Source organism: Carassius gibelio, chromosome A24 (assembly GCF_023724105.1).
Source record: "Carassius gibelio isolate Cgi1373 ecotype wild population from Czech Republic chromosome A24, carGib1.2-hapl.c, whole genome shotgun sequence".
NCBI lineage: Eukaryota > Metazoa > Chordata > Actinopteri > Cypriniformes > Cyprinidae > Carassius > Carassius gibelio.
The window spans coordinates 3,254,776-3,282,721 of record NC_068394.1 but is presented as its reverse complement, the minus strand read 5'-3'; the positions used below and the strand labels follow the sequence as shown (position 1 = coordinate 3,282,721).

The 27,946-nt window shown below is 37.5% G+C and overlaps 3 protein-coding genes across 55 annotated transcripts in view; all 3 read left to right on the top strand.

The window, feature by feature from the left end:
* Positions 1-527: 527 nt before the first annotated feature.
* Positions 528-13,697, top strand: LOC127946243 (kelch-like protein 14). 2 transcript variants are annotated; one of them, XM_052542691.1, is made up of 9 exons: positions 528-1,114; positions 1,299-2,203; positions 3,951-4,072; positions 8,796-8,885; positions 8,988-9,066; positions 9,254-9,444; positions 9,873-10,031; positions 10,207-10,364; positions 12,526-13,697. In XM_052542691.1, the coding sequence occupies exons 1-9, from the start codon at positions 1,088-1,090 to the stop codon at positions 12,664-12,666; spliced, it is 1,872 nt and encodes a 623-aa protein (XP_052398651.1). In that variant the 5' UTR covers positions 528-1,087; the 3' UTR covers positions 12,667-13,697. The 2 variants fall into 2 exon arrangements, with proteins under 2 accessions (XP_052398651.1, XP_052398652.1); XM_052542692.1 differs by having other exon boundaries at positions 533-651.
* A 1,119-nt stretch (positions 13,698-14,816) lies between these two features.
* On the top strand, positions 14,817-20,757 carry abcd4 (ATP-binding cassette, sub-family D (ALD), member 4). 3 transcript variants are annotated; one of them, XM_052542121.1, is made up of 19 exons: positions 14,817-15,186; positions 15,366-15,484; positions 15,562-15,689; positions 15,803-15,942; positions 16,053-16,169; positions 16,324-16,449; positions 16,605-16,655; positions 17,251-17,345; positions 17,726-17,847; positions 17,935-18,026; positions 18,510-18,602; positions 18,778-18,983; positions 19,074-19,165; positions 19,566-19,602; positions 19,808-19,857; positions 20,014-20,066; positions 20,152-20,228; positions 20,322-20,437; positions 20,546-20,757. In XM_052542121.1, the coding sequence occupies exons 1-19, from the start codon at positions 15,152-15,154 to the stop codon at positions 20,612-20,614; spliced, it is 1,818 nt and encodes a 605-aa protein (XP_052398081.1). In that variant the 5' UTR covers positions 14,817-15,151; the 3' UTR covers positions 20,615-20,757. The 3 variants fall into 3 exon arrangements, with proteins under 3 accessions (XP_052398081.1, XP_052398082.1, XP_052398083.1); XM_052542122.1 differs by lacking the exon at positions 14,817-15,186 and having other exon boundaries at positions 15,567-15,689; XM_052542123.1 differs by lacking the exons at positions 14,817-15,186; positions 15,366-15,484; positions 15,562-15,689 and having other exon boundaries at positions 15,807-15,947.
* A 1,896-nt stretch (positions 20,758-22,653) lies between these two features.
* Positions 22,654-27,946, top strand: part of LOC127945916 (obscurin-like) — a 55,040-nt gene continuing 49,747 nt past the window's right edge. For 49 of the 50 annotated variants that reach the window (XM_052542091.1, XM_052542090.1, XM_052542078.1 and 46 more), the window contains exons 1-4: positions 22,654-22,809; positions 24,144-25,248; positions 27,282-27,551; positions 27,664-27,924. In XM_052542091.1, coding sequence (XP_052398051.1) covers positions 24,153-25,248; positions 27,282-27,551; positions 27,664-27,924 — 1,627 coding nt within the window. In that variant the 5' untranslated portion in view covers positions 22,654-22,809; positions 24,144-24,152. The remainder of the gene's footprint in view (positions 22,810-24,143; positions 25,249-27,281; positions 27,552-27,663; positions 27,925-27,946) is intronic. The other variant, XM_052542102.1, reaches the window with a different exon arrangement.

Below are 27,946 nucleotides of genomic sequence, written 5' to 3'. Positions count from 1 at the left end.
CCATCCCCCGTTCAGAGCCCAAAAAAAAGGCTGGTCCCAGAAATTAGCAGTTTCAGCTCAGCAGCAGAGGCGTCGGGCTGTGAAGGAACAGAGAAATTGACTAATTAGCAATGCGCACTAAAACTTGACGGTTCTCTCCATAACGCAGAGAGAAAAGAGGAAAGACTCGCCTTTTCTCCTCTCCTCTTTTGCCATAGATGTTTGAAATCGCAGTCATTTACGCTCGACAGTTTTTACAATAGCCTTGAGCCATAATTTTGCGAGTCTCTCCAGCATCCATACCCCTGCGCGGTCTCTCTCCACCGGCCATGCGCGTCCGTTTCTCTCCCCGACCGTGGATTTCCTATTACTCTCGTTACGACTCACTGAGCCCCAGGCCCAAGGATAATGATGTGTTGTTTCTTGGTAGCATAATTTGTCACACGTATATTTCTTCTTCTTCTTCTTCTCTTGCAGAAAGCACACAGCTCCTCTCACACTCACACACACTACTACTTCTTGTTAATTCAGAGGAAACATAAATGATCAATGAGCTTGAATGAACGGGGATCAATGGTTAGGATTCTGATCCATCGATCATAGACTTTTCCAACAGGACTGAACAAAGAAAGTGCACTGAAGGAGCCGCAGCTTTACTTTTCTTTAAGTCAGGTAAGTTTTGGATACCTACTACTAGTATTCGGCACGGGTGCGCACTGTGCGTAAATGTGCCACGGGCTGAAAGTTGCAGTTTCTTCTGCTGTTCTGCCTCAGATTGGGCGAGAAACACCGCGCGTGTTGTTGAACGGAGCGATTGCATTGTGTTGTTGCCGACCAAAGCGATGCGCAACCGCACATCTATGGTGGTGATGATGCTGATGTTGCGGGAGACAAACTAATTGCTTTTGTATCGCATATCGGGGGGAATGTGTGCATGCATTTATGTCTTGTGGGGGGGCGGGGGGTGTTTGCGTGGCCGGCTAACAGATAGTGGCCAGTTTGTAGGCTAGATCGTGGGCTTTGCTTTCCAGCAACCCAGCGTAGTTTGTTTCAGCCCGCAGCGACCACTGGATTTGACGTGCTCACGACGCATGCATGAGATATATCGATGGGTATGCAAGGATGCGTGTGGTTGGTAAATGCATCTGCAAACTTAATTCATTTGCATGCACGCGCGATATATACACGTATATATGCATGCACAAATACAACTTGCACACATGCATGCATGAGATACCTTCAGAATGCATATGCTTTTATAAAACCGGATGATGCATTTCCATGCAGTGTAGTGCACCAATGGCATTGTTTACTCGCAGGAGGTGTGCAGCAGCCCCGAAGTCATGTCCAGATCGGGTGACCGAACGTCCACGTTTGACCCGACTCACAGCGACTCTTTGCTGCACGGTCTCAACCTGCTGTGGAGGAAGCAGCTCTTCTGCGATGTGACTCTCACGGCGCAGGGACAGCAGTTCCACTGCCACAAAGCCGTGCTGGCGTCCTGCTCGCAGTACTTCAGGTCCCTGTTCTCCACGCACATGCTGAGCAGAGAAGATGGGCTGGAAGCGAAGGACCAAGGCAGCAGCGGCACCCCGTCCTCCTCGCCCGACGACAAGCTCCTGCCCAGCCCGCGCTCGAACATCAACAACCTGGTGCTGCAGGGCTGCTCCTCCATCGGTCTACGACTGGTGCTGGAGTACCTCTACACGGCCAACGTGACCCTCTCCCTGGACACGGTGGAGGAGGTGCTCTCCGTCAGCAAGATCCTCAACATCCCCCAGATCACCAAACTCAGCGTGCAGTTCCTCAACGACCAGATCTCGGTCCAAAACTACAAGCAGATCTGCAAGATCGCAGCTCTGCATGGGCTGGATGAGACCAAGAAGCTCGCCAACAAGTACCTGGTGGAGGACGTTCTCCTCTTGAACTTTGAGGAGATGTGCGCCATGCTGGACGCCCTCCCTCCGCCCGTGGAGTCGGAGCTGGCGCTCTTTCAGATGTCCGTGCTGTGGTTGGAGCACGACAGGGAGACCAGGATGCACTACGCTCCCGACCTGATGAAGCGCCTGCGTTTCGCCCTCATCCCTGCCCCGGAGCTGGTGGAGAGGGTGCAGTCAGTAGACTTTATGAGGAGCGACCCGGTGTGCCAGAAATTGCTCCTGGATGCCATGAACTACCACCTGATGCCCTTCAGACAGCACAGCAGACAAACCACAGCCAGCAGGTAGGATCTTCTTCATCGTCTTAACATATTTCTATATGTTTTCGGTAGAGCTTAGTGTGTAATCCATTCTTTTATACATAAATTTAACCAAGGGGTTGTGTGCATGGAAATGTTAGATACACATGAAAGACAAATATCAAATATTAAGTACTTGTATTTTAACCGTTTTTTTGGGGGGGGGGGTAGAACCAATTTGAGGAAATTTCAAACAGAACAAAAGTTGAGTTTGTTTTCATCCTTTACGTGGTTTATGTGAGACATGATGAGTGTGCAAATATAAAGCACTACACAATACTCTGCACATGATCATGACAGGCTTGACAGGTGTCAGTAAACAGATCAATCTTGCTGGTAAAGATCTCATACATTCTTTCGTGCTGTGTAGTTAACTTGTTAAGTGAATCAGATTAGATTAGCAATCTTTTGTTGTGGTATCTGATCCATATTTGTTCACACAGTTTCCACACTTTGCCTTATCTTTGAGATCCTCATTCTGTTCCTCATAGTGCTGTTTCAAGGTTGATTAATTTCAGCACTGTTGCAAGCTTGCATACTGCAGGCATTATTGCAGTCTGCAGATGGGATAATTAGCAGGAATAGGTGACCGTGGAATAAACTGGAATCAGTTGTTGGAGAATATGAGAGAGAGATCGTTTGCAATGAGATGCTCTTATTTTAATAGTCTCTTTTTGGAATTTTGGACTCAGGAATTAAGATGTTATGAACATCAAAAAGGCTTGATATGTTTGCATATGCATTTGCTAATAGAATCAGACTGATAAATTATTATTTGGCAATCACTTGTCACATCATTGTTCATCATCTCTCTTCACCTGTTCTGTTTTGCCGGTGTTAATATCATTTGCAGAGCATCATCCACAAACTTGAATGAGATGGAATCAGCGAATGACTCTATTGGTGCGTCCTTATTTATGATACTAGTGTTGAAGACTGTGTAGTTTCATTGTACAAGGCTGGAGTTGTCCATTTATTTCCCATGCTCAGTCTTACAGAGCTGAAGGGTTTATAAATATTGAACACCCAGATTTTAACGCACTTATTCATTCTAAGATATCAGTTGCACAGGCTAACCCCAAGGTCTCTAACCTGCCCATACTATTGATTTAATATTAGTTGATTTGTTTATTTAAATTATCGATTGTCTGAATGGACGGATGCATATTCAGCCAAGATGTTCAAAAGCATTTCGTTGTTGACAGCAGTCACATGCACAACTTTGACCGATAGGATAAGAGCACATTTAGGAAGAAATGAGGCTGTCAAGACCTTAACATGGTTGTTTTTTTTATCAATATTCCAGGTATAACAGTTTGTGGTCTTTACAGATAATATTTAAAGCAAATAGCTATTAATAAACATGAAATGTGGCCGGATGCAAAAGATACATTATGTATTTGTGCATTTGTTAATTTAAAATGAGACTCCCAGCAAAGAGTTATCACTAGTAACTAGACCTAAAAAAAAATACATCCTGCATTAGTGTAGACTAATTCATTCTATAACTTAAAAATGAAGTCATTTCTCTTTTTTCCGTTCATTTGAGAGTGATGATAGAGATGTTCAGCATTAATATTCTCCCATGTTCTCTGCTCGGTTTGCTGTCTCCCTCCTTGTGTTTGTACAAGCGTTTACCTTGTCGTGGCATCTCATTCAATATGGAATTGCTCTGCACTAATAACGGCTAATGACAGAATTGTTAATGAATCTGTTTCCCTCTGTGACACAGGATACGTTCAAACAAACGGATGCTCCTGTTGGTTGGAGGCCTGCCCCCGGGTCCCGACCGCCTCCCCAGTAATCTGGTCCAGTACTACGACGACGAAAAGAAGACATGGAAGATCCTTACAAGTGAGTGCCTTGCTAGTGTGGTCTATTCTCTTCCACAGGAAGAACCCTGACTGGGTCGTGCTCCATCGCAGAGCAGAATCCAGCGAGAGCTTCCTGAGATGCAGGAGGTAATGATGTATCACTATCACTTTTAATGTAACTTTTTAATCAGAGCGTGACTGCCTTCACACTATTGTGGAGCTGTAACGCCTGGATTCGCTTGTGTGTGTTTTTGCCTCTGTCTTTTTGCATAAGCATGCCGGCAAGATTAATTTTAATCTAATGATCTCGGGAAGATTCATCATCAGAAGATGACACGTATACTTATTGAATTGCTTTATTAGGGCAAACATTCTTGTAAATGCATTTGTCTTGGCGAGTGTTTTGGCTTGACAAATTAGAATCAGAATTCTCAGAAGGATGTAAATGACAATGATGGGGATCAAATGTGTTGGAACCTTGAGGACTGACATCATAACAATAAAATAATGATGTCATAGTAGTGTAATCTTGGAATGGAATCTGTCATTTTAACCCTCAGACGTTGTTCTTTAATTGCTCAGAAGACTTGGAATGTTTCTCCTAAAACCATAAGAAAAGACACAAAAGAGCCAATGCTCAGATTTCTGTCTTTTGATCAGGAGACAAATGCAAAAGTGTCCATTTGCACATGTAATTTGTGCCAAAAAAAAAGAAAAATTAAAGTGATACTCCACCCAAAAATGAAAATTGTGTAATAATTTAATCATGTCAGTCCAAAACCGTACAGTATGTCTTTCTTCTGTGTGTAAAAAAATATATATCGGTTGCTTTTTTTGTCTATACAATGAAGGTCCAGTGTCGTTTGGTTCACAACGTTCTTAAAAATATCTTCTTTTGTGTTCCAGAAATTCATACAAGATGTGAGGGACAGTAAATAATGACAGAATTTTCATTTTTAGGTGACCAATGCCTTTCGGATATTAATTTTGCTCAAACTCAGACTGAACGCAGGCTTTGATGTCTTAGCAAATCTGAGCGCAGTTGGAGACATTGTTAAGATCTCTTGTGAAATATAGAGGAGATTTCTCAGGTGAAGCATCTGAGAAGCTGGAGACATATCTCATTTGCTCTACTTGTAATTTCACTGCTGTCTGTGAGATACAATCGAGGCGATTAAGAGATCTCCTTGGTGATTTTTCTTTCCTATGCATGTTTTCCTCGAAACAAATAATCAGTTGATGTACAGTAATATATCAGAGTCTAAAGTAAAGCCACTGGCTTGGGATTGCTGCAGCTAACTGTTAGCCTCAGAGCTAGCTGTTTATGGTTTACACAGCATGCTGTTGTACAAATAAACTTTTTAAATTAGTACAGAATCAGCTCCAGGTGGCTTGTGGTATAGCAAGAGCCTCCTCACTCAAAATGCTTGGAGTTAGTTCTAAGGATATGCAGAGAAATTTTTGAAAGTCCGGTATCATAGCAATATTTTTTTCTCAATGTTGAAAACAGTTGTGATGCTTGAGCACCAGTGATAATTCATAATTGAGCAGTAAATCAACATATTAGAATGATTTATAAATAAAAAAAATCGGAACACTATGGTGAAACACTTGAAGACTTTAGTGTATGCTGGAAATAATGAGGCTGAAAATTCAGCTTTGCTTCACAAGAAACAAAAAAACATTTTGACATATATTCAAATAGAATACAATTTAAAATTGTAATCATATTTAACAATATTAATGTTTTTACTATATTTCTGACCAAATAAATATAGCCTTGGTGAGCATAAGAGACTTCTTTGAAAAACAACATAAAAATACATCTTAATTATTCCAAACTTTTGAGCAGTAGTACAGTAGTTAGCCAAGACACAATGTATCATGATTTAATTAAAATGATTCTATTGTGTCTGTTCCTTACAGAGGCAAAACAAGGACATAAAGGGACGTGTAGTCATTTTGTTTTATGACTAAAATTGCGTTCAGTCATCCAATCACTGCACTGCTGTGGTGTGAGACCTACAAGACACCTTATGCTCCAAAACCTGCTTATAAGCGTCTGGCAGCACATAACATTCATTAATGAATTACATCTGGATCTATATAACTTACACTCATAAGGTCATAGTGTAATGTCCTTTATTTCTGCCTCAGACGTCGAGTCTTAAATGGCCCATGGCCAGGCGGAGCGACCAAACTGCAAAATCATCCTGTGAACACACCAGCAGCCCCTTGATGTCGTTTGGGGTGTGCAGGTTATTAACATTCAATCATAACTTTGCAATGAGCCGAAACCCAAAAGGGGGGGAACGGCGACTGATTAAAACCTTCATCAGCACTATTTAGGATGGTTCTCATGACTGGCTGCACCTCTCTGCTTCCATGGCTTTCTGCTCTGTGATGAGACTGCCACCTAGTGCACACAGTGTGCTATGATCAAAACCAGAAGATAAAAAAAAACAAAACTGTTACTATTATTTGTAATCAGTTTAAATAAGTTGATTATTCCATATATTACATTGTGCCCCTTTAGGCTATTTTTTTATTCCCTTTTTTAGATGCATGTTTCATTTTAAACATATTTATACGAAGAAAACAAATTAAGATTTTTTTCTTGAACTGCATAAAGTCTATTAAGATTTATTATTTTCATCACAATGAAGCACTTTTCCATCAAATCGCAAGATTTTATTTCAGCTGAAAAACTAATATATATATAATTTTATTTTATTTTTTTTAGTAAAAAAGAAAAAAAAAAAATCAAAATGGTTTTAATTTGGTTAACTAAAATAACCCTGCTATGAATTCACACACAACATTTCAAATTTACCTTAATTTACCCTATATATATATATATATATATATATATATATATATATATATATATATATATATATATATATATAATTTATTTTATTTTTTATTTTTTTTGCATATTGCCGTATTTTTATTTATTTATTTATTTTTTCAATCAGTGTAAAATAGTCTTAATGGTCACAAAAAAACTTTATGATAAGGTCCCCTTAGTTAACATTAATTAGAGCATTAACTAACAATTTGCAAGTTGGTGTTATCCATATTGATAATTAATAAAACTCTTCATTGTTGGTTCATGTTAGCTCAAGTCCATTAAATACTAACTTTTGGATTCTAATCATGTATTAGAAAATGTTGAAATAAACATAAACTAATATTAATAAAGAAGTATAAGTTCACATTAATTAATGCAGTTACCTAATGTTAACATATTACATAAAGTGTTTACAAAAATTCTATGGTTTTGGATTTATTTTTTTCTGTGTTAAAAGTCCTAGTGAACTGAATTTCAGGAGATTTGTGCCTTTAAAAGTCAATATCATATATCTTCATCTATCTTCAGTGTGCAGGTTTCTTATCAGTCAGTTTAGCGATATGCTGCATCTCCACCTGTGTAGATCAGGCTGTAAGATCAATAACAAAGCCTGTTGGCTCATGTGTCTGCAGCAGTAAATGTCAGCAGGCCACAAAAGCCTTGCATGGCTCCAGACACCTGACTCACTGACAGTAAGATCTGTGTCAGTCAGGTTTGTGTGCAGGGAGTCAGTCGGGAGGTTCCCCTCGTGGGATGGAGATGTGCGATTCAGTCCGGATCCGTTCTCAATGGAAAGGCCTCGGTGCATCAGACTCCAGAGAGAATGCTGTAGAAGAGGCCAATCGGAAATAACAGCGTGATTCAAGGCTGTCTATTTTTACAGCAACTGTGATCCATCAGGCAGCGGAGATGTGACAGTGGAAATGAATGATCGAGGCAGACAGGTGGCTCTTAGCGTACGACTGATTTACGCTGCACAGGCACCGGACGAAGATTTATGGAGTGAACATCATCATGTTCATTATGACTGTCACCTCGCGACCATTTCTCTCTATTTCAACTACGGTCACTTTTGTGGGAGCTGGGGAACGGGAACACTACTGCTGGAAAGCAGCTTGTTTATCACAGATCTACCACAAACTGGAGCTGTTAATATGAGGAAATGGGTTATGACTGATAGTTGTGACGGCATTTTATTCTAAATATTGTGAACAATGCTGTTAAATGAGGTTTCCCTTTTTTTAAATTTTCTTTTTTTTTTTTTTTTTGCATAAAATATTGACTGTCAACATCTGGAGTTATATATTGTATGCAGTGTTTTTGTTTCATTTTATGATATTGCAATTTTTGCAGCTTGCGTGATTTCTAAGAATTAATATTAAATACACATCAGATGTAAATTGATCACATTAATATAATATATACATGTAATTAATGTGATACATTTCATAAATGTGTAAAAAACATATATATTTGTGTTTGTATTTGTGACCCTGGACCACAAAAACCAGTCTTAAGTGTCAATTTTTCAACTGAGATTTATACATATAAAAGCTGAATAAATATAATATAAATATATATATAATTTGGTTAACAGCATTGAATTGTTAAACTTGCCAAATGCAGTCAATACTAAAACGTGTGTAAAAATCATACACAAAAACAGAATAATATTTGCCAAAATAATATGATATTAAAATGATATTTGGATTGCAGCATTGGTTATTACTCTTTACATATTTGATACAGTATTAAATGATGGGCAAACTGTAAATGAGCACCATTTTTACAGTAAATGTTGATATTTGGATGCTGCTAATCTCGAATAGTCAAATTGCATTGGCTTGGCTAATGTATCTCTATTTTTTAGTATTTATTCTGACTCCTCAGTTTTGTCTCTGTGTTGTAGTAATGCCATATAACAGCGCCCATCACTGTGTGGTGGAGGTGGAGAACTTCCTGCTTTTATTGGGCGGAGAAGACCAGTGGAACCCTAATGGTAAAACATGAATGAGTGTGACTAGCTGAATACAACAACTTAAAGTTGTCACACGTATTGATCTCCTGATAATTCATACTAATATCTGTATCATCCTCACAGGCAAACACAGCACTAATTTTGTAAGTCGGTATGATCCCAGATTCAATAGCTGGATACAACTACCGCCCATGCAGGAGAGGTATGATGCTTCTGAAAAGACTTATTATTCATCAAATAATAAAAGCTCTTTATAAAATAGCTATGATTATTTCTTAAGCCTTTGTGATGAATTGTTCGCTCTTGGCTGCGACGGGGGTATTTGCTGTACACAGTCTCTACGCTGACTGCTTTTAAGAGACGATCTTTTCATCTTGTCTTTGTTTCAGGAGAGCGAGTTTCTTCGCGTGCTGCCTGGATAAGCACTTGTATGTTGTTGGGGGAAGGAACGAGACAGGTTATCTGTCTAGCGTTGAAGCCTTTAACCTTGAGACAAACGAATGGAATTACGTTTCGTCTCTTCCACAGCCGCTGGCTGCGCACGCAGGCGCCGTGCACAATGGGAAAATATACATCTCAGGTTTGACGATACACCTCCTCACCCAAACAGTGAATGAATCAGTGTCTGAGACGTTACTAACACTTGCCACACAGCGATGAAGTCTACAAGTGTTTGTTGATTTATTTATTTTTTTAACTTCTTTTTAATGCAGGCTTCATTGATGTGAGATAATGCACCCCAGCTTTTGAATGCATGCTGCCAAAATGATCCCAATAACGCTTTTTTCACTCAAAAACAGAGGTGCATTAACTCAGATCAATGAGGTCTATAATCAATAATTGCTAATTAAAAAAAACATTGAATCTAAGATTTGGTGATAATAGGACATATGCAAGATTTACAAGCAATTTTTGGTTATTAACCATCAGTTTTAATTCCGTGTTGACGTGATTTTTTTTGTAAATCTCTGTTTGTAATTTTGTGTCCTTGTGTTTGTGATGCTTCAGGTGGCGTTCACAACGGTGAATACGTGTCTTGGCTGTACTGCTACGACCCTGTGATGGACGTGTGGGCTCGGAAACAGGACATGAACACCAAGCGAGCCATACACGCTCTCGCAGGCATGAACGACCGCCTCTACGCTATTGGGGGAAACCACTTAAAGGGTAATTTCTATAGCTGTAACCCAAATCTCAACAGTGGTGGAGGCACATACTGTACTGTGTATGCAACAGAAATCAATAGTTTCTTTTAGTAATTAGATTCACTTTTACACGTCTGCAGAGTAAGAGCTTGGCATATACGCTTGGGGTTTCCCCTGATCTCTTTCTCTGTTTGTAGGATTCTCTCATCTGGATGTGATGCTGGTTGAATGCTACGACCCTAAAGCAGATCAGTGGAGCATCCTGCAAACGCCCATCTTAGAGGGACGCAGCGGGCCTGGGTGTGCTGTTCTTGATGACAGTATTTACTTGGTGGGAGGCTACAGTTGGAGCATGGTAAACACATATTACACTTAAATGAGATAGATGGATGGATGGATGGATGGATGGATGGATAGATAGATTACATTTTATCCATTTTTTATTATTTTATATAAAAAAATACATGTACATTTTTTGTTTTATCGAAAAAACATGTATTAAAATTACTAAAACTTAAAATGAAATTAATCCATTTTATTATTATTTTAGTCTATTATTATTTACTTATTAATCATTATTTTTTCGCTAAAACATATTTTCAAATTTGTGTGTATTTATCAGGTAAATAAATGAATTGAAATAAATAATAAATGATAGGTAAAAATTGATAGCCTGAATGCACTGTAAGTCGCTTTGGATAAAAGCGTCTGCTAAATGCATAAATTTAAATTTTTTAATTTAATTTTTGTTTTTATATATATATATATATATATATATACAATGCCCTTACATATAATCAAAAGTAATTTATATAATTTATATAGACGTGTGTCATTTTTGTCATTAAAGTATCTCTGTTTAATATGTAGACTTAACTGTATCTAATTTGCAGGTTGATTTTCCCCAAAAATGTGTTATCAAAACATAGTCCTGTTTGATTAAACTTTTCAACCACTCAAAATTGCAAAATGGGCTCGACCAATGATGGGATGTTGGGGTTGGGACTAACTGTTTGACTGACCAATGGCAGAAAGCTTCAGGAAACCTGTTCGGAAACAACCACTTTATTTGCAATTATGATAATGATAGTAATGCAGAAATGACACACTTCACCATCAACTAAAATCTTTCAGGTTTTTAAACACTCCAGTAGAAAAAAAAATATATCAGAGCTCTGATAAATATTATTGAGTAGGGGTGTCACGATTCTCCAAATCCTCGATTCGATTGCATTTTCGATTCTAAGCTCACGGTTCGATTCGATTCTCGATTTTTACATTTATTCTTTTTAAAGCCCCTATTGTCATTTTTCAAACTAGACTTTTATGCAATATAATATCTGACCTTTGTTTGCAATGTACCACACTACATTGTCAAATTTAAAACTTTTATTAACAACATAATTTAACAATAACTTATATCTTTAGTCAATTGAAAACTTAAAATAAACTGCCAGCCAGTTTTTCTTTTGTAAGTGCAGTCTTCACAAAAGATGACATTCAAGTTCACAACAAAACAAACAAAAATAACCTTCAAATATTACGATGTATCTATTTAAAAGATTAAAGATAAAACACTTGTCAAACACTTCACTGTCATTCATTTATATATACACTGTCATTCATATATATATATATATATATATATATATATATATATATATATATATATATATATATACACATGTATGTGTGTGTGTGTGCATCATTACAGTCTGTAAAATATGTGTATCTCTTATTACAAGACTGCAATCACTAGCAATCAGAAGAATTCCAGTTAATCAAGTATCTACAAAAGATCTACTCTATAAACAATGCATTAAATTACATTAAAGACAAAAATAAATTAAACAAGCAAAAGAAATGATTACTCGCATGTATCTGGTCCACTGATGAAGTCATGGGTCAAGTCAAGTGAATTATTACTCATTTTCTAACAGGCGTCGAATACTGACTTTAGGAAAAGGGGAATAACCAATGATATTTGAGATAACAACTAAAACAGCAAGCCCCGCCCCACGACTGACAAAAATAAAATTGTTCGCGCGAGCAGAGGTGACTCACCTCAGGTGAGATGATAGAGCGCGAGGATGGGGAATGAGCATGCGCGCGCGAGGGCTTGTATTGCGCGCAGAGTACATGTCACGCGCGCGCGAGAGTTTGAAATGAGCTCGCGGGCTCCCGTTTCTTCGCATCCGATTCAGTTTTCCTCTCGCGGAAGCCATATAGCGCGCGCGCCAGCATCAGTTGTATGCTCGGTTATTTTTGTCATTGATTTGCCGTCATACAACATGGGGGCGTGGCAGCATCGACGATTCTATTTTTTAATTCGAAGTTTGAGATTGTGACTTAATTTCGATCGATTTCGATTTAAAATCGAAATCGTGACACCCCTATATTGAGTATCCAATAAGATATTTTGACCACGTTGATATATGTACATTTAATGCATGAAGAAGCATTCTGAAGTATTGAATGAAATATTGTGTGAATAACTAATTAAATGTCTCTTGCAGGGGGCGTATAAGTCATCCACTATTTGTTACAGCCCAGAGAAAGGCACATGGATAGAGATGGAAGGAGAAGTGGCTGAACCTTTAGCTGGACCTTCCTGTGCCACAGTCATACTGCCGGCCTGTTTACCATTTAACAAATAACTATATAGAATGCAAAATAACTCCTGAAAAGAGGCTGAAAAGAGGAAAAACCTGCCGGGATGGAAAGTCATGTACCAAACGAATCAAATAAATGAAGAGACTCTCCCTGTGGAACGCCGAACAGGAGGTGATGAGGTGTACAGATTATTATTTTTTTACTGGTCTGACAAGAGCACTTTGTTTCTTTCATACCTAACAGTTTTAAACTGATATAATCATAAACTCTATGTATTTGATGCTCACGTGTGTTGACATTCAGCTGCTCACATTCAATCATTTTTTATCATAAATGCTTTGACACAACACATATCTTTTTTCTTATCGATTTCATACGTACTTTGTATTTTGTGGAAACCGCCGATCAAAGACAGTGTTGAAGTGGGTTGACAGAGGAATATTCATGTTGTTTTTACAAGCAAAACTCTGATTCTGTGTACACTGTAGAGTAGATATCAGCGATTTAATACCTGTATATATCACACCACATCTGCTTGTTCGATGTTGTCACCATACATGAGTGGCACATTGTTATTTGTACAGATGAGAGGGGGAAAAAAAGTCAATTATAAAAAATAAAAATAAAACCTTTCAGGAAAACACAAGTTATGATTTATTGATTGACCAATCAGTATATTATTTATTTAGCCATGTGATATATATGCATGGCGTGATGTGGAAAGCTTATTGTGTTTTACTCTGGGTACATTTTGGTTTATGTTAATATCTCTTCATATCTCACAGTGCCTATTTTTAGGATCAGGCTGCTTTATTTCATAAAATTTCCCATCATAAGAATCAGACATTTTCAATTGAGCTTTTGCCCTGACTGGTTTCTCTGAGATGCGATATGAAATCTGAATTTGTTGCACTGGTGTTTGTCGGCCCTTTTGATGAGAAAAGGGAATGTTTTTCATTGTTGTAAATAATCGCTTGCAGTGGAACATTTTTGTGCTCATAGGATTTATTCTCAAATCCTGTTATGTACTTTAATTTTAGTCTATGAAAATAAAACTGAATTTCTGGATCGATAATTGTTGTATGCAGTATTACAACAACTGACCCATTACTCTGTTCTCTACAGTGTGTATTAATGTGTTTCAGTTACATATTGAAACACATTTACATTAAACAGGTCTGATAAAAGTCATTTAAGTACACATACGACATCTTGAGTGTTACTTAAGCATGCATGCTGTATATTTTTGTGCATCATGTAATCAGAAGACAATATACATGACTTTGACAGACTGAAGGTATTTGCCAAATACCAAATTGGTATTTGAAGGTATTTCTTCTTTTAAAGGTACTTGCCATCTGTAAATCAGTTCTTCTTTTTAAATATATTAAGTAGCCAGAAACCAGGTTTGGTAACCATTTAAGTTTTTGTGATAGCATCCTGTTATTATACAAAGAGTCCTAAAGTCTGAGATCACTGCCGAAAATGCCTGTATTTTACATCTAATTCAATTGATTAAAATAATTACCATTCAAAAATAATACACAATATAATGTCAGCAAATCAACTAAATTAAATGAGTGAAAGAATAAATAAATTAACAAAAATACTTTTTTGTACATTGTAATGTAATTATAATTACAATATCAGTTAGCTAAAAAACAATGGTTTAATATTTATGTATTCTACCTTTACCTTATTTTAACAATGTGTGCTATATATATATATATATATATATATATATATATATATATATATATATATATATATATATATATATATATATATATATATATGTTATTTATGCTAATAAAGTCAACACTAACTACAGTAATATGAACTAACAATGCAAAAAAATTTTTTTAAGATTAATTAATCTTGTTTAATGTTTCAACTTTCTTTTCTACATATACCAATTCATTCAAACATTGAAAAATGATATAGATTAATGCATTATAATGATGGGCTATAATTCATATATAAATTAAGATAAACAAGAATGAACACATTTTTATAAATGTTTAGTTCTGTAAACATTCATATTTTAACTTATAGAGCCTTGTTTGTTGCCAATGGGATTTATGAGTACAGTAATATTTTATTCAGTGGATAAATTCAGTCAATCCTGCCATAAACTTTCCTGTACAGCAGGAGGCAGCAGAGCACCAGATCGCGCATGCGCTTCCAAACAAACAGGCGAAGAAACTTCTGTGTCCATGTGACCCTGCACATGATAGGAAAGTAATGTAGAAATAATGTAACGTCTCATTTGTTTAATTTTTCGTTAATGCGGCACAAAAAAAATAAAAATGATAATAATTAGCATGAATCGCGAGAGGTTTGATCTCCAATAAATTACAGTACAACTAAACGTCAGGTCTCTTTGTTTATGATCAGTGTTTGTGAGATTTAACTACACAATGTCTATGACGCTGTCATATGCTGTCTTAGACTTTGAACCCAAAGCCCATCCAATAAACTATCTAAGTTAGATTTGCCAGTCAGAAGGTCTCTTGATACACGTTCAGCATGCCACACATGAAGAAGAACAGCAGTGAGAAAAGGTAAATCCTGAACTGACAGATCCATACGAAATCATTTTAACAGAATATACATAACTTATTTATGCAACTGTTATTTTCTGTGTCTTGTTGACAGTCTGAACCCTATATTTTAACTGAACTGTTGAACTACTGTCACTAATTGTTGTTACTAAGGATGTGTGGATGTGTTTTTCCTCAAGACCAAAGTTAGACTGGAGGTTTGTCCAAAGATTCTGCAGAATCCTGAAGATCCTTTTCCCATCCTGGTCCAACCAGAGTGTCCGGATGTTCATGACGCTTCTTGGAGTCGCGCTTTCAGGTATTCAACTTTTACCATCGGGACTGAGTTATGACAGCTTGTATCTATGTCGGTTCCATGTTTTTCGAATGTTTCAGTTCAGCTGGTGATTTATCAAGTGGGCCTCATTCCGAGTCAGTTCTACGAGGTTCTGTCTGAGAAGAACTATGGGAAGTTCAAAAATCTGGTGCTGTTTGCGGTTATGCTCATTCTGATTAATTCAACGGTGAGTTTGGTCAAATTGAAATGGGTTAAATTGATCAGCAACATAACTTTGGATAAATGCGTCAGCTAAATGCTGATCATAAATCACTATTACACAATAAATCTGTTCCTCAGCTGAAGAGTCTGGACCAGTACATCTCCAGTCTGCTGTATGTCAGCTGGAGAAAGTCTTTGACTGAAGAACTCCATAGCACATACTTCAAGGGACGTGTTTACTACACCCTCAATGTACTTTGCAAAGACATCGACAACCCGTAATGTATTCACACAACATTCAATAATGTAGTTGCATTGCATTACTTAAGATGACTTCATTAAATCAGCCCGGTTAATGATTTTTGTTTTGTGTTTGTTTCACGTCCAGAGACCAGCGCATCAGTCAAGACGTAGAGAGGTTATGTAAACAGATAAGCACTATGGCAAGTCGACTTCTCATTTCACCATTCACTGTGACCTACTACACCTATCAGTGCTTCAACAGGTCAGAGAGATGCTGTGTTCGTAATCGCAGAATCTAAACATACTACTTCATTCTATGCAAATAATGGCAGTGAAATATTTTTGTGTTTTGCACTGAAAGATTTGGTAGGATAGCTTATCTTATTTGAGTTTTTCTTATCTCTTTGGTGCCGCAGTGCCGGCTGGATTGGATTTGTAAGCATCTTCGGCTACTTTGTGGCTGGAACCATCGTCAACAAGATCTTGATTGGACCCATCGTGTCCATGCTGGTTGAGCAAGAAAAGTTGGAGGGAGATTTTAGGTAGACCTATGCAAAATACAAAATAAGAAAGATGCTGAAGCAAACGTCACATGTAAATGGCTGCTGTTGCTATCAGATTTTATTTATCAGATTATCAGATTTAATTCTATGAATGCAGCTCTAGCAGTTCAATTCTGCTTTCCTCGTCCTTTCAGGTTTAAACACATGCAAATTAGAGTGAACGCCGAATCTGCCGCTTTCTACAGGTAAGTATGCATTTTTAGATTTTAGTTTTTATCTAAACACAAAGCAGGAGATAATTTGTGACCCTGGAGCACACAAAAGCAGTCTTAAGTCTCTGGGGTATGTTTGTAGCAATAGCCAAAAAAAAACATTGTATGGGTCAAAATTATTGATTTTTCTTATATGCCAAAAATCATTAGGATATTAAGTTAAGATCATGTTCCATGAAGATATTTTATAGATTTCTTACTGTAAATATATCAAAACGTAATTTTTGATTAGTAATATGCATTGCTAAGAACTATATTTAGACTACTTTAAAGATGATTTTCTCCGAATTTAGATTTTTTTTTTTTTTTGCACCCTCAGATTCCAGATTTTCAAATAGTTGCATCTCAGCCAAATGTTGTTCAATCCTAACAAACTATACATCAATGGAAAGCTTTCAGATTATATAAATCTCAATTTCAAAAAAACTGACCTCATGACTGTTTTTTTCTTATTTTTTATATTTAATGTTTACTTTATAAAAATACAAAGTAGATGCCATGCACACAGGTTTCTAGCCATGACTAATTTGTTTTGTGGTCCTGGGTCACATTTGTTGTTTTTGTTCAGGGCAGGTCAAGTGGAACACATGCGGACCGACAGAAGGCTGCAGATGCTCTTATCCACTCAGAGAAGCTTGATGAACAAAGAGCTCTGGCTTTACAGTAAGGACTCCTGAATTAAAATAGCATTCAGAAGATTGTATATATAAAAATACAAATTTGCAGTATTTCTCACTACTGTCACTGAAAATATACAGTGGCAGAAGAAAAAGTTTAATTTGTGCAGCTAAAGTTGGCATGAGAACCAGCTGAGATGGTCTTTTCTTCTCTATTATGACGCAGATCTGAGTGAAACAGTGTCTCAAATGAGAAGGAAAAAAAAACACTGCAGTTTTTCATAAATAAGAATTGTCGATTTTGATTTCATGGTGACTTTAACTTTGTGAGTTGACTTTAAATGTGTCATTTTGCAGGCATTAAGCTGCTTTGTCAAGCTTAGTATGAAATAATAAAGTCCCTCTGTTTTGTTCTTTTTATTTCAGTTGGGGTAAACACCTTTGACTACCTGGGCAGTATCCTCAGCTATATAGTGATCGCCATCCCCATCTTTGCTGGAGATTACGACGGCCTGACGCCTGGAGAACTGAGTGCTCTTGTCAGTAAGGTCAGTCACTTCACTTAGGTTTTAAGACAAACACAAGTGTGAGTCTCTGTTATACACAATAAGATGTTAATCACATGTCTCTTTCAGAATGCTTTTGTCTGCATCTATCTGATAAACTGCTTCACGCAGCTCATAGATCTCTCAACCACAGTGTCTGACGTCGCTGGATACACACACAGGTGAGATGCACTAAGACTGCTTAAAAGCACATATGTGACCCTGGAGCACCAAACCAGTCTTAAGTCACTGGGGTATATTTTTAGCAATAGCCAAAAAAACAACAACATTGTATGGGTCAAAATTATAGAATTTTCTTTTATGCCAAAAATCATTAGGATATTAAGTAAAGATCATGTCCCATGAAGATATTTAGTAAATTTCCTACCTTAAATATATCAAAACTTAATTTTTGATTAGTAATATGCATTGCTAAGAATTTAATTTGGACAACTTCAAAGCCAAATATTTTCCGATCCTAATAAACCACACATCAATGGAAAGATTATTTATTCAGCTTTTAGATGATGTTTAAATCACAATTCCAAAAAATGTACACTTAAGACATGGTCCAGGGTAACATATTTTACTGTGCATCAGTGATATTATAATTGTTCACTGGTTATTCTAAAAATAGTCTGCTTTCTCTTTCTTTTGGTTTCCAGAATCGGAGAACTGCGGGAAGTGATGGCAGATATTGCCAAGAAACAGTGTGACCAGGATCAGTACGATCCACTTTCAAAAGATGAACCTTACAGGTGATTTAAAACTAATTCAAAGTCATTTAGGATATTGGGAAAAAGAACTGGAACTCAAGATCTAATACAGATCTAAAAGAGTGTCCTGAATGCGCAATAGTGTTATTTTAGGATATGCTATTGTAGTTTATTTATGTAGGTGATATTTGTAGCAATAATAATAATTCTCTATCAGCGACCGGGAGCTTCAGAGTGTCCCAGGAGACACAGCGTTTGTGCTGGACGGTCTCTCCTATAAATCACCCGTGTCATTGGAGCTGCTGGTGAAGGACCTGACCCTAAAGATCAGTCAAGGGACACACATGCTTGTGGTGGGAAACACGGGGACGGGGAAGACCTCCCTGCTCAGGGTCCTCAACGGCCTGTGGGAACCATGCAGTGGTACATGACAGAGATCCCAGAAGATAAAAGGAGCAGATACAGATGTTGGGAATCCGAATTGTTGAATCATACTGTTTTTCTGTTGCTCAGGTTCTGTGGAGATGACCACATGTTTTGGACCGAGGGGTGTGCTTTTCCTCCCACAGAAACCATATCTTACTGATGGCACTCTCAGAGAGCAGGTGAGAGAAGAGAAAACCATTTGTTGTAACGATTAAATAATATAATAATCTAGTGTTTAATATTTTGAACAATATTAACAACAAACAAAAGTTTGTTGCATTTAACAAAAGTTGCATTTATTTAGAACCAAGAGAAAACATTACCGTCTCCAGCCACGAGAGGGCGCTCTATGTCTTCAGTGTAGACTACAGGAGCACTGAGCAGCATAGAGCGCCCTCTGGCGGCTGGAGACGGTAATGTTTTCTCTTAGTTCATTTCTCTTGGCATGTCAAATTAATTTTTATAAATAAGTCGCACCTGACTAAGTCGCAGGACCAGCCAAACTATGAAAAAAGTGCGCCTAATAGTCCGGAAAAAACAGTATTTAATATACATTAATTTATTGGCTTTTTCTTTTAGGTTATCTATCCATTAAAGGATGTATATCCTTCCTCAGGTACAGATGAACCTAATTGATATGCATATTTAAATAATAGATTAATATAGCTCAAATATAAAGTATTTTTGAATTACAACTGTGTATGAAATGTGTTATTACAATAAACTTGAATTTTTTTGGCAATGCAACTAGTCAAGATCTTGAAAACATATAGATTATGATGACATTTCGCACTTTTAACCAATAGAAATTCTTCTTTTAGGCTCTATAGATGATGAACGAATACTAAAATACCTGGAACTTGTTGGTTTGGTAAGACTTAACTGATACTGTAGTGTATATTATTGATTTTAATATATAGTGACTGGGGATGTTTTGAGTTCAATACGCTTTCCTCTTTATATTTTCCTGTTTTTTTTTTTTCATCTGTTTTGTAAGCTGCATGTCTTTGTGTATTTTGTATGTTAGTCGAATCTACTGACCAGAATTGGAGGACTGGATACAAAAGTAGACTGGAACTGGTGAATAATGAGTGTCAATATCTTGGATATAAAAAATGTGTACGTTTTAAGAACATAAGAATGAAATCCCCTCGTTTTTTCACAGGGATGATGTTTTATCGCCAGGAGAAATGCAGAGGCTTTGTTTTGCTAGATTGTTTTACCTGCAGCCCAAATACGCAGGTCAGTTCCTGCATAGTCTCATCAGACTTCCTGTAGTTTTAGATGATCGCGTTCATGTCCTGTTTCATGAGTAAGACATGCAGTTTGTTTCAGTACTGGACGAAGCCACTAGCGCTCTGACGGAGGAGGCCGAGGGTCAGCTCTATAAGGCCTGTAAACAGCTGGGAATGACCCTCATCAGTCTGGGTCACCGTAGCACTCTGGAAAAGGTGATGACCTATGACCTTTACACATTCACTAACACAGCATGGCAGACATTACTGTAAACGTTTGTATGGCCTGTACTTAGAATTCTTTATTTGTGCTCCCTTAAACAGTATCATGACATCATGCTGCGACTGTGTGGAGGTGGCCAATGGGAGCTCACCGAACTCAAAGAGGCGTGAACCTTCAAACTTACCCATTAGAAAAAGAACATATTGGTCCGTTTTGTGGTTATGGGGGCATTCATGCTTGAGACTCTAGAGAAATCTTGTTTTCTTGACAGTGTACAGTCTGCTGAGGTTCCTGATAAACTAATGCAGTATGAGTTTTTTTTTTTTACTACTGTTCGTCTCAACTTACTTTTCATATAGCAATATATAAGGTTTTTTGTTATGCAAGTACTGTTCAACCTTTATTGGTTGTTTCTTGTAAAATGGATTTACAAAAAACATTTTTTGTAATGAAGGACGTTTCAAGAATCATTTCAGATAAAGTGCCCATAGAATATATTTCAAATATATATTTTATAACTATTAAGTATGTTATTAACATGACTGATATTAAACTATTAATGTATTTAATTATTAATATATATATGCTATATACTGTATATATTATTCTGGAGGGGAACATTTTATTTCTTGTAATTTCTCTCCCTGACCAGTAGAGGGCCACAGAGCTAAATATTTTTAAGTAAAACTATGCTCAGAGTTAAAATAACTCTCTATTCCTAATACATACTGTAATAATTTTCTCAAATGCATTATTTTGAATGTATTTGAGAAAAAGAAGGCAAAAGTATGTATCACATCTATCAGGAAAGGCATGGAACGTCTGGAGAAAATACAGTAGATGGGAAGAAAATAAATAAATTACTGCTCCACATCCCACTATATCTCATTGCTAGAGTTCAGTATATATAGTTCCAAGTTACAATTGCCAAACTTTCTCACTTTATATGTTTAGAAACAACTTGACCTGTTCTGCTTTTTGTATTTATAGTATTCTGTAAATATATGGCATGCATACTACCTCTGGCCACAGTGAACTGCATGCATCTCAATGAGTTATCAGTTTATCTGTTGTCATGCAGGGAACACTTAGAGTAGGTCGAGTTTAAACAGAACTAGTTCTTAGAAGAAATCATGGATAATCTGCATAACCAGACATTTATATTTTAAGCATGGCAGTACAAGCAGTTTTCTTGCATTAAAACCAGACAGGATTGTGAAAGTGGCACATTTGCAAGTAAAGCAGCATAGAACTGAGCTCAAAATGATCCCTTCCACCAAAGAGTTCGACTGATCCCACTGCTTGAGTTTCAGGCAGTTTTAAATGTGAGCCTGGCCGGTCTGCTGCTGTCAATCAACAGGCACGCTGGAACAGATAACGGGAAAGACCCGGTATCATTCGGGAAAATATTAGACAATCAGTGGAGGAATAACTAAACCATATCAAGGGTTTGTGAGGGACATTCATTTTAGTCAAATTAATTCAGATAAATAAGCATTAAAATATTGTTGTTGTTTTTTAAACCAACTGCTCAAAGCAGGATTATAAAGCTCCTAAAGGAAAAGAATTTCAGTCCTTTAGGTAAAATGCAACAAACCTTGAGGAATATCAGTTAGTATAATGAAACACTGTATTAACTGCATAGGTTACAGTATGTTTTATATATGTATATATATGTGTATATAGATATATGTATATAGATATATATATATATATATCTATATTGATATATATATGTATTTATGTGTGTGTGTGTGTATATATATATATATATATATATATATATATATATATATATATATATATATATATAAACGTAATATTTCTTAATAAAACGTAGCCTATTAATAATAATAGGCCTAATAGCTTAATTTGTCATACTTATACTTAATGCATCGTATGCTAATTTAAAATCATGCTTTTAAGTATTGCATTCGTCAGAAGTAGCAATTTACTACAATAGTGATAGCTTGAGCCCATAGAATGTAATAACAATAATGTTCCATTTGTTACTGCATTAAGAAAAATAGAACAATAGCTCTGAAGAAACTTCAATAGCTTCAATTGGAGGAACTGTTAAAACGGTTTACCAATGCCATACAGGTTGAGGTGGCTGTTCAACAATAAGAGTCACTTCACCTCAGTCTGACATTTGCTCCGGTAAGTGACGGATCTATTTTCATCGGGAGGTTGGACCGATACAGAAGCGTCACACGGAAAGCAAAGACACCGGGGATAAAACACTGTCCTTCCCCGCCACAGTTCACGGAATTTACCTGTTTCCTCGAGGATATATTCACATGCCAACATCGGATATTTATGAACACCTGCACCGTTTATATTCAAGTAGCTTGACGGGAAAAGGGTAAGAGGCTATTTTTTTTTATTGTTATAAAATATTGAAAGGTGAAACTTTTAATATCTGAGGGAAGACTTTTCTCTCTCTTTTTCAAAATGTCGATGTTATTTTATTAGATACATGCCGCAAATTCAACATGGCTGTATTAATTACGTTTCTTTATTATTTTGTTACTCATTTTAAATTTAAACAATGAGTTGTTTTTAATTATGAAAACGACTTTATTTGTTTTTTTATTTTATTTTTTTTGCAAGGAGAGATCCACTCGGCATTTAGAAACGAAATGTGGAAGTTGTGAAAAAAAAGAAAAAAAATGCCATTGACAAAAGCATGCATATCACACAACAGGTCAGATCTCTTCTACAAATGGACATAGTGCAGACGGAGCCCGACAGCTGAGGTTATTTTTGGGACAGGCAGCTCAGGGTAGTGAGGTGTCAGAGATTGCAAATGTCTTGCTTTGCAAACACCAACATCCCTTTAACTTTGCTATACTTTCTGTGGTGGGATTTCACTAGATCAGCCACTGTTTTGTTGGAAATAGTGGATGCAAGCTGATGACCTCTTCATTTCATGAAGATGTATAGGTCAATATGATTATTGTTTCTAGATACAGGGCTTCTGAGGTTCTTTTACATGGTTCATTCTGTGTAAACTTCTGTCAAAAGTGGACAATGTTCTTCTTGTCCAGGTCCATTTGCTCTGATGTCATAACCCACAACAATGACAATAACTTGTATTCCCTTTACATTCACAGTCATTCTCTTTTTGGGAAAATGGACCAAAAATAAAAATGGCTTGTCCTGCTCTAGAAAGAAAAAAAATCCATATATTATATATATATATATATATATATATATATATATATTTTTTTTTTATCTTATTTGAGTGGCGTCATTACAATATATAATTTCAGCTTGAGTAGTGCCATCTGATAGATACATAGAAAATTATGAATTCTCAAATAAGGCAGATTTGTTTTAATGCTTTGTTTATACACTTGACTCTTTCAACCAAGTAGCATCATCGCAAATTTGTGGTGGGATACTGGAGAGGCTTGAGTGGGCATCTCTAAAAGTAGGCATCTCACATTTCTCAAAATGTCTATTTAAGGATCTTGTTGAAATGGTTATTTGTCATTAGCAGACCCAATTTATTCAAAATGATTTACAGTATGCTAATCTGAAAAGCAGCTTTTCAGAAACTTCCTTGAGATTAGTTGCAAGATTTAATGGTGATAGGGTGCAAATATGTAAAACTTTTATAAAATGTAATGTTTCTCCTCTATGTATTGACCACAACTTTAAATTTTATTAAAGTGTGTTGTTTCATCTCTACAGAAAGCAAGAATGGATCAGAATTTATTTGGCGGGGCTCCACGCTTCCTAACTCGACCCAAAGCCTTCTCGTTGTGCGTGGGACGAGATGCTTCCCTCAGCTGCACTATTGTGGGAAACCCTGTTCCTGTAGTCACCTGGGAGAAAGACAAGATGCTTCTTTCTGCAGGTGGACGCTTCAAAAAAGTAGAAGATGGGGATGTTTACCGACTTACTATCTATGATCTAACTCTAGAAGACAGCGGTCAGTACATGTGTCGAGCCAAGAACAATGTTGGAGAGGCATATGCAGCTGTGACCCTGAAGGTGGGACTGCCGGAAACTGTGACTGATCGCGCCCCAGTGTTTACAGTAAAGCCTGTCTCCACCCGTGTGGGTCTAGGGGATGATGTTACCTTCTATTGTCAGGTGGCAGCCCATCCAGCAACCAACTTTGACTGGGAAAAGGATGGTCGCTACCTGGGTGAGACCAACCGCATCAAGATCATCTCAGAAAATGACTCCAGCTCCTTGAGGATCCAGAGTGTCAGGAGCTTGGACAGTGGTACCTACACCTGCCGTGCACAGAACTCCATTGGCCGTGCTCAGGCCGCTGCTGCGCTAGCGGTCGACCTTCAAGATACTCGTCTCCTGAATGCAGACAAGAGCACATCCCTCCTCTCACACATGCAGAAGCGGAAAGAAGATATGCGGAAGGACATCTCCTTATACCGCACCGTGGAAAGTTCCTCAACCACGCATACAGCCTCATCTTCCATGGTCACAGAGGAACTTGGAAGCTTGGGACTCGCCCATGATCAGAAGCAGAGGGTTTCGGCCTTAACCAGCATGTTGCCCAAAGGTGTGTTCACCCGCACCTGTATGCTGACCGAGGGTAAACATGCAAAGCTCAGCTGTTTCGTCACAGGCCATCCCAAACCTCAGATCATCTGGAGGAAGGATGGGGCAAACATCAGTGAGGGCCGCAGACATGTGATGTATGAGGACCAGGCTGAGAATTTCATCCTCAAGGTGCTCTACTGCAAACAAAGTGATAATGGCCTGTACACCTGCAATGCATCCAACTTGGCTGGACAAACCTATAGCGCTGTGCTAGTGATTGTCAAAGGTAAGAATAATGTCTGCATGTATTTACTCTTGGCCACTTTATTCATCCTAATTGATCCATCTGCTGTCAGAATGAGTATGTGCACACAGTTCACAACAGATATTATTGCTAGTGTGGGGCAGAACATGTTTAATGTTTTACCTTTTAATGTTTACTTTAACCCCAGTTAATGTTTGGTGCTTGTACATTTACATACACTTTCAATGACTTGAACAACCAGATCTATTTATACTTAGCTTATTCATGTCTTGTGTATGTCTCCTCCTGAGGTGATTGGAGTTTTTGGATTGCTATGTCTTGGATTGCTGCTTTACACTTGGTCTTTTCCAAATGATAAGCCAACCAGTCAACAAAAGTGGCCAGATATAAAACCCCCATTTGTGAAATCCTCATGAAACTACACAAGTTCAGTGGTTTACAAAGTCATGTATCAGTCAGAGAATATCATAATTTAATTGAGACTGGCAAATAAGTCTAAAACGTATCTCAGCACAATAATGACCATGTTAAAATACGGTTGGCCCTAATAAATCACCGACCTTTAAATTACAATTTTATCAACTAATGACAGTCATCTTTGCCTTCCAGCTCTGTCTGTGCTTAGCAAAGTGCTTGCAAGATTTCAAAGAGGGTGTAGCATTACAACTATTTTCTGCTAGTGATGATTAGTTCACAGTTGTTGTGAAAGCTAGCTGCAGAATTACTTCTGACACCGTTATGTGGGTGACTTTCCAAGTGACGTCTTCAGAGTTTGCAGCATTAGTCTACTGTATATCCTAATTAACTGTTAACTAAGCATACATTATTTAAAATAATGATCTTCACAGTTGTATACATTCTGTATTTATACAGAGTTCTAATTTTAGCCTGAAGTGTAGCAATAATGTTTTGCTACCTTGTTCCTGTGTCTTATTCTCGACTCTAATGACACAGGCACCTAAGAGAAAGGTCACAGAAACTTAGCTGACTACCAGTCCACCATTGCAGTGCAAAGTGCAGTGGTGTCCATTTAAAGGGATTAGGAGTGTGAAGTTCATGACATTTAAGGCTGTTTTTAGTAAACATATATATAAAAGTCTGTCACAAAATGATCCACAAACAAACTGGTCCTTTTGTGGTGCACTTTTAAGCCTGCTTATATTGTGAACACCACAAAAGTCACTTGCAGCTTGTTTCCCTTCTGGTTAACTTTAAAGGAATACTGTATTTCACCCAAAAAGTAACATTTGTTGTTTATCTGCTTACCCCCAGGGCATCCAAGATGTAGGTGACTTTGTGTCTTCAGTAGAACACAAACTGAGATTTTTAACTGAAACCATTGCAGTCTGTCAGTCTTATAATGTAAGAGGATGGGAATCATGGCTAATACATCAAAGAATCATTAAAAAAACCCTAAATAAAACCAAATTAAACCCTGCAGCTTGTGTCTATACAATGATGTGTAAAGACAAAAAACAATCGGTCTGTGCAAGAAACTGAACACTATTTATATAGTTTTTTACCGCTGATTAAGCATCTGCAGTAAAGCAAGAAGAAGAAGAATGCTTGAGAACACGCTCAGGAGGACACGCTTAAGAGAGTGTGAACAGTTTGCACATTGAGTGAATTAGAGGTAAAAAAAACAAAACAATATAAGTAATAAATAATAAATAAATACAAGCCGCAGGGGCAATGTTTTTTTTTTTTATGTTTTAGCCGTGATTCCCATCTACTTACATTATAAGGTTGACAGACTGCAGCGGTTTCAGTTAAAAATCTCAGTTTGTGTTCTACTGAAGATACAAAGTCATTTACATCTTGGACGCCCTGGGGGTAAGCAGATAAACATCAAATTTACAATTTTGGGTGAACTTTCTCTTTAACTGAACTGGCTTAGGATTACTATATGTGAAACCATCCTGTTTATTTATCATTTATCATTTGCCTTGCTGGAGACCTAATCAACATGAATACTGACAGATCATGACTGGCTAAAAATATATTACTGTATACAGTATGCCTTCTGTATGTTCACTAACATGTGTCCTTGCCAGAGCCAAAGATTCCATTCAAAAAGAAGCTGCAGGATGTTGAGGTGAAGGAAAAGGAAACAGCAACGTTGCTGTGTGAGGTGCCAATGCCGAACACAAAGGCCAGCTGGTTTATGGAGGAGACCCATCTGGAGGAAAGTACCAAGTACCGCATGGATGTGGAGGGCACTCTGCGCCGCCTCACTATTCACCATGTCACCACCAATGATGATGCTGTCTACATCTGTGAGATGAAGGAAGGCAGCCGCACTGTGGCCGAACTTACAGTGCTGGGTAAAAGCTCTGAAAGGAAGCCATTCCAATATGGTTGGCTAGAATGATGAATTATTTTAACCTGGTGCAACACAAAAGATATTCTTCATGTGATTTTTCTCTGCACTTTTAGGCAACATCACTAAAAAGCTGCCGAGGAAGACAGTGGTGCCAGTTAGCGATACCGTCATCTTCTGTGTGGAACTGGAGAAACCAGTAGATGATGCATACTGGACCAGGAATGGGGAGAGGCTGAAAGAGGACTTCCGAATTATTATTGCCCGAATTAACAGACAGTACACACTGACGATTCGGGAATGTACTGCGGAAGACTCGGGTGAAGTGGCCTTCATCGCCCATGACTGCAAGACATCCACCCGCTTCTCCGTCACAGGTGAATGCATTTGTAAATCAGA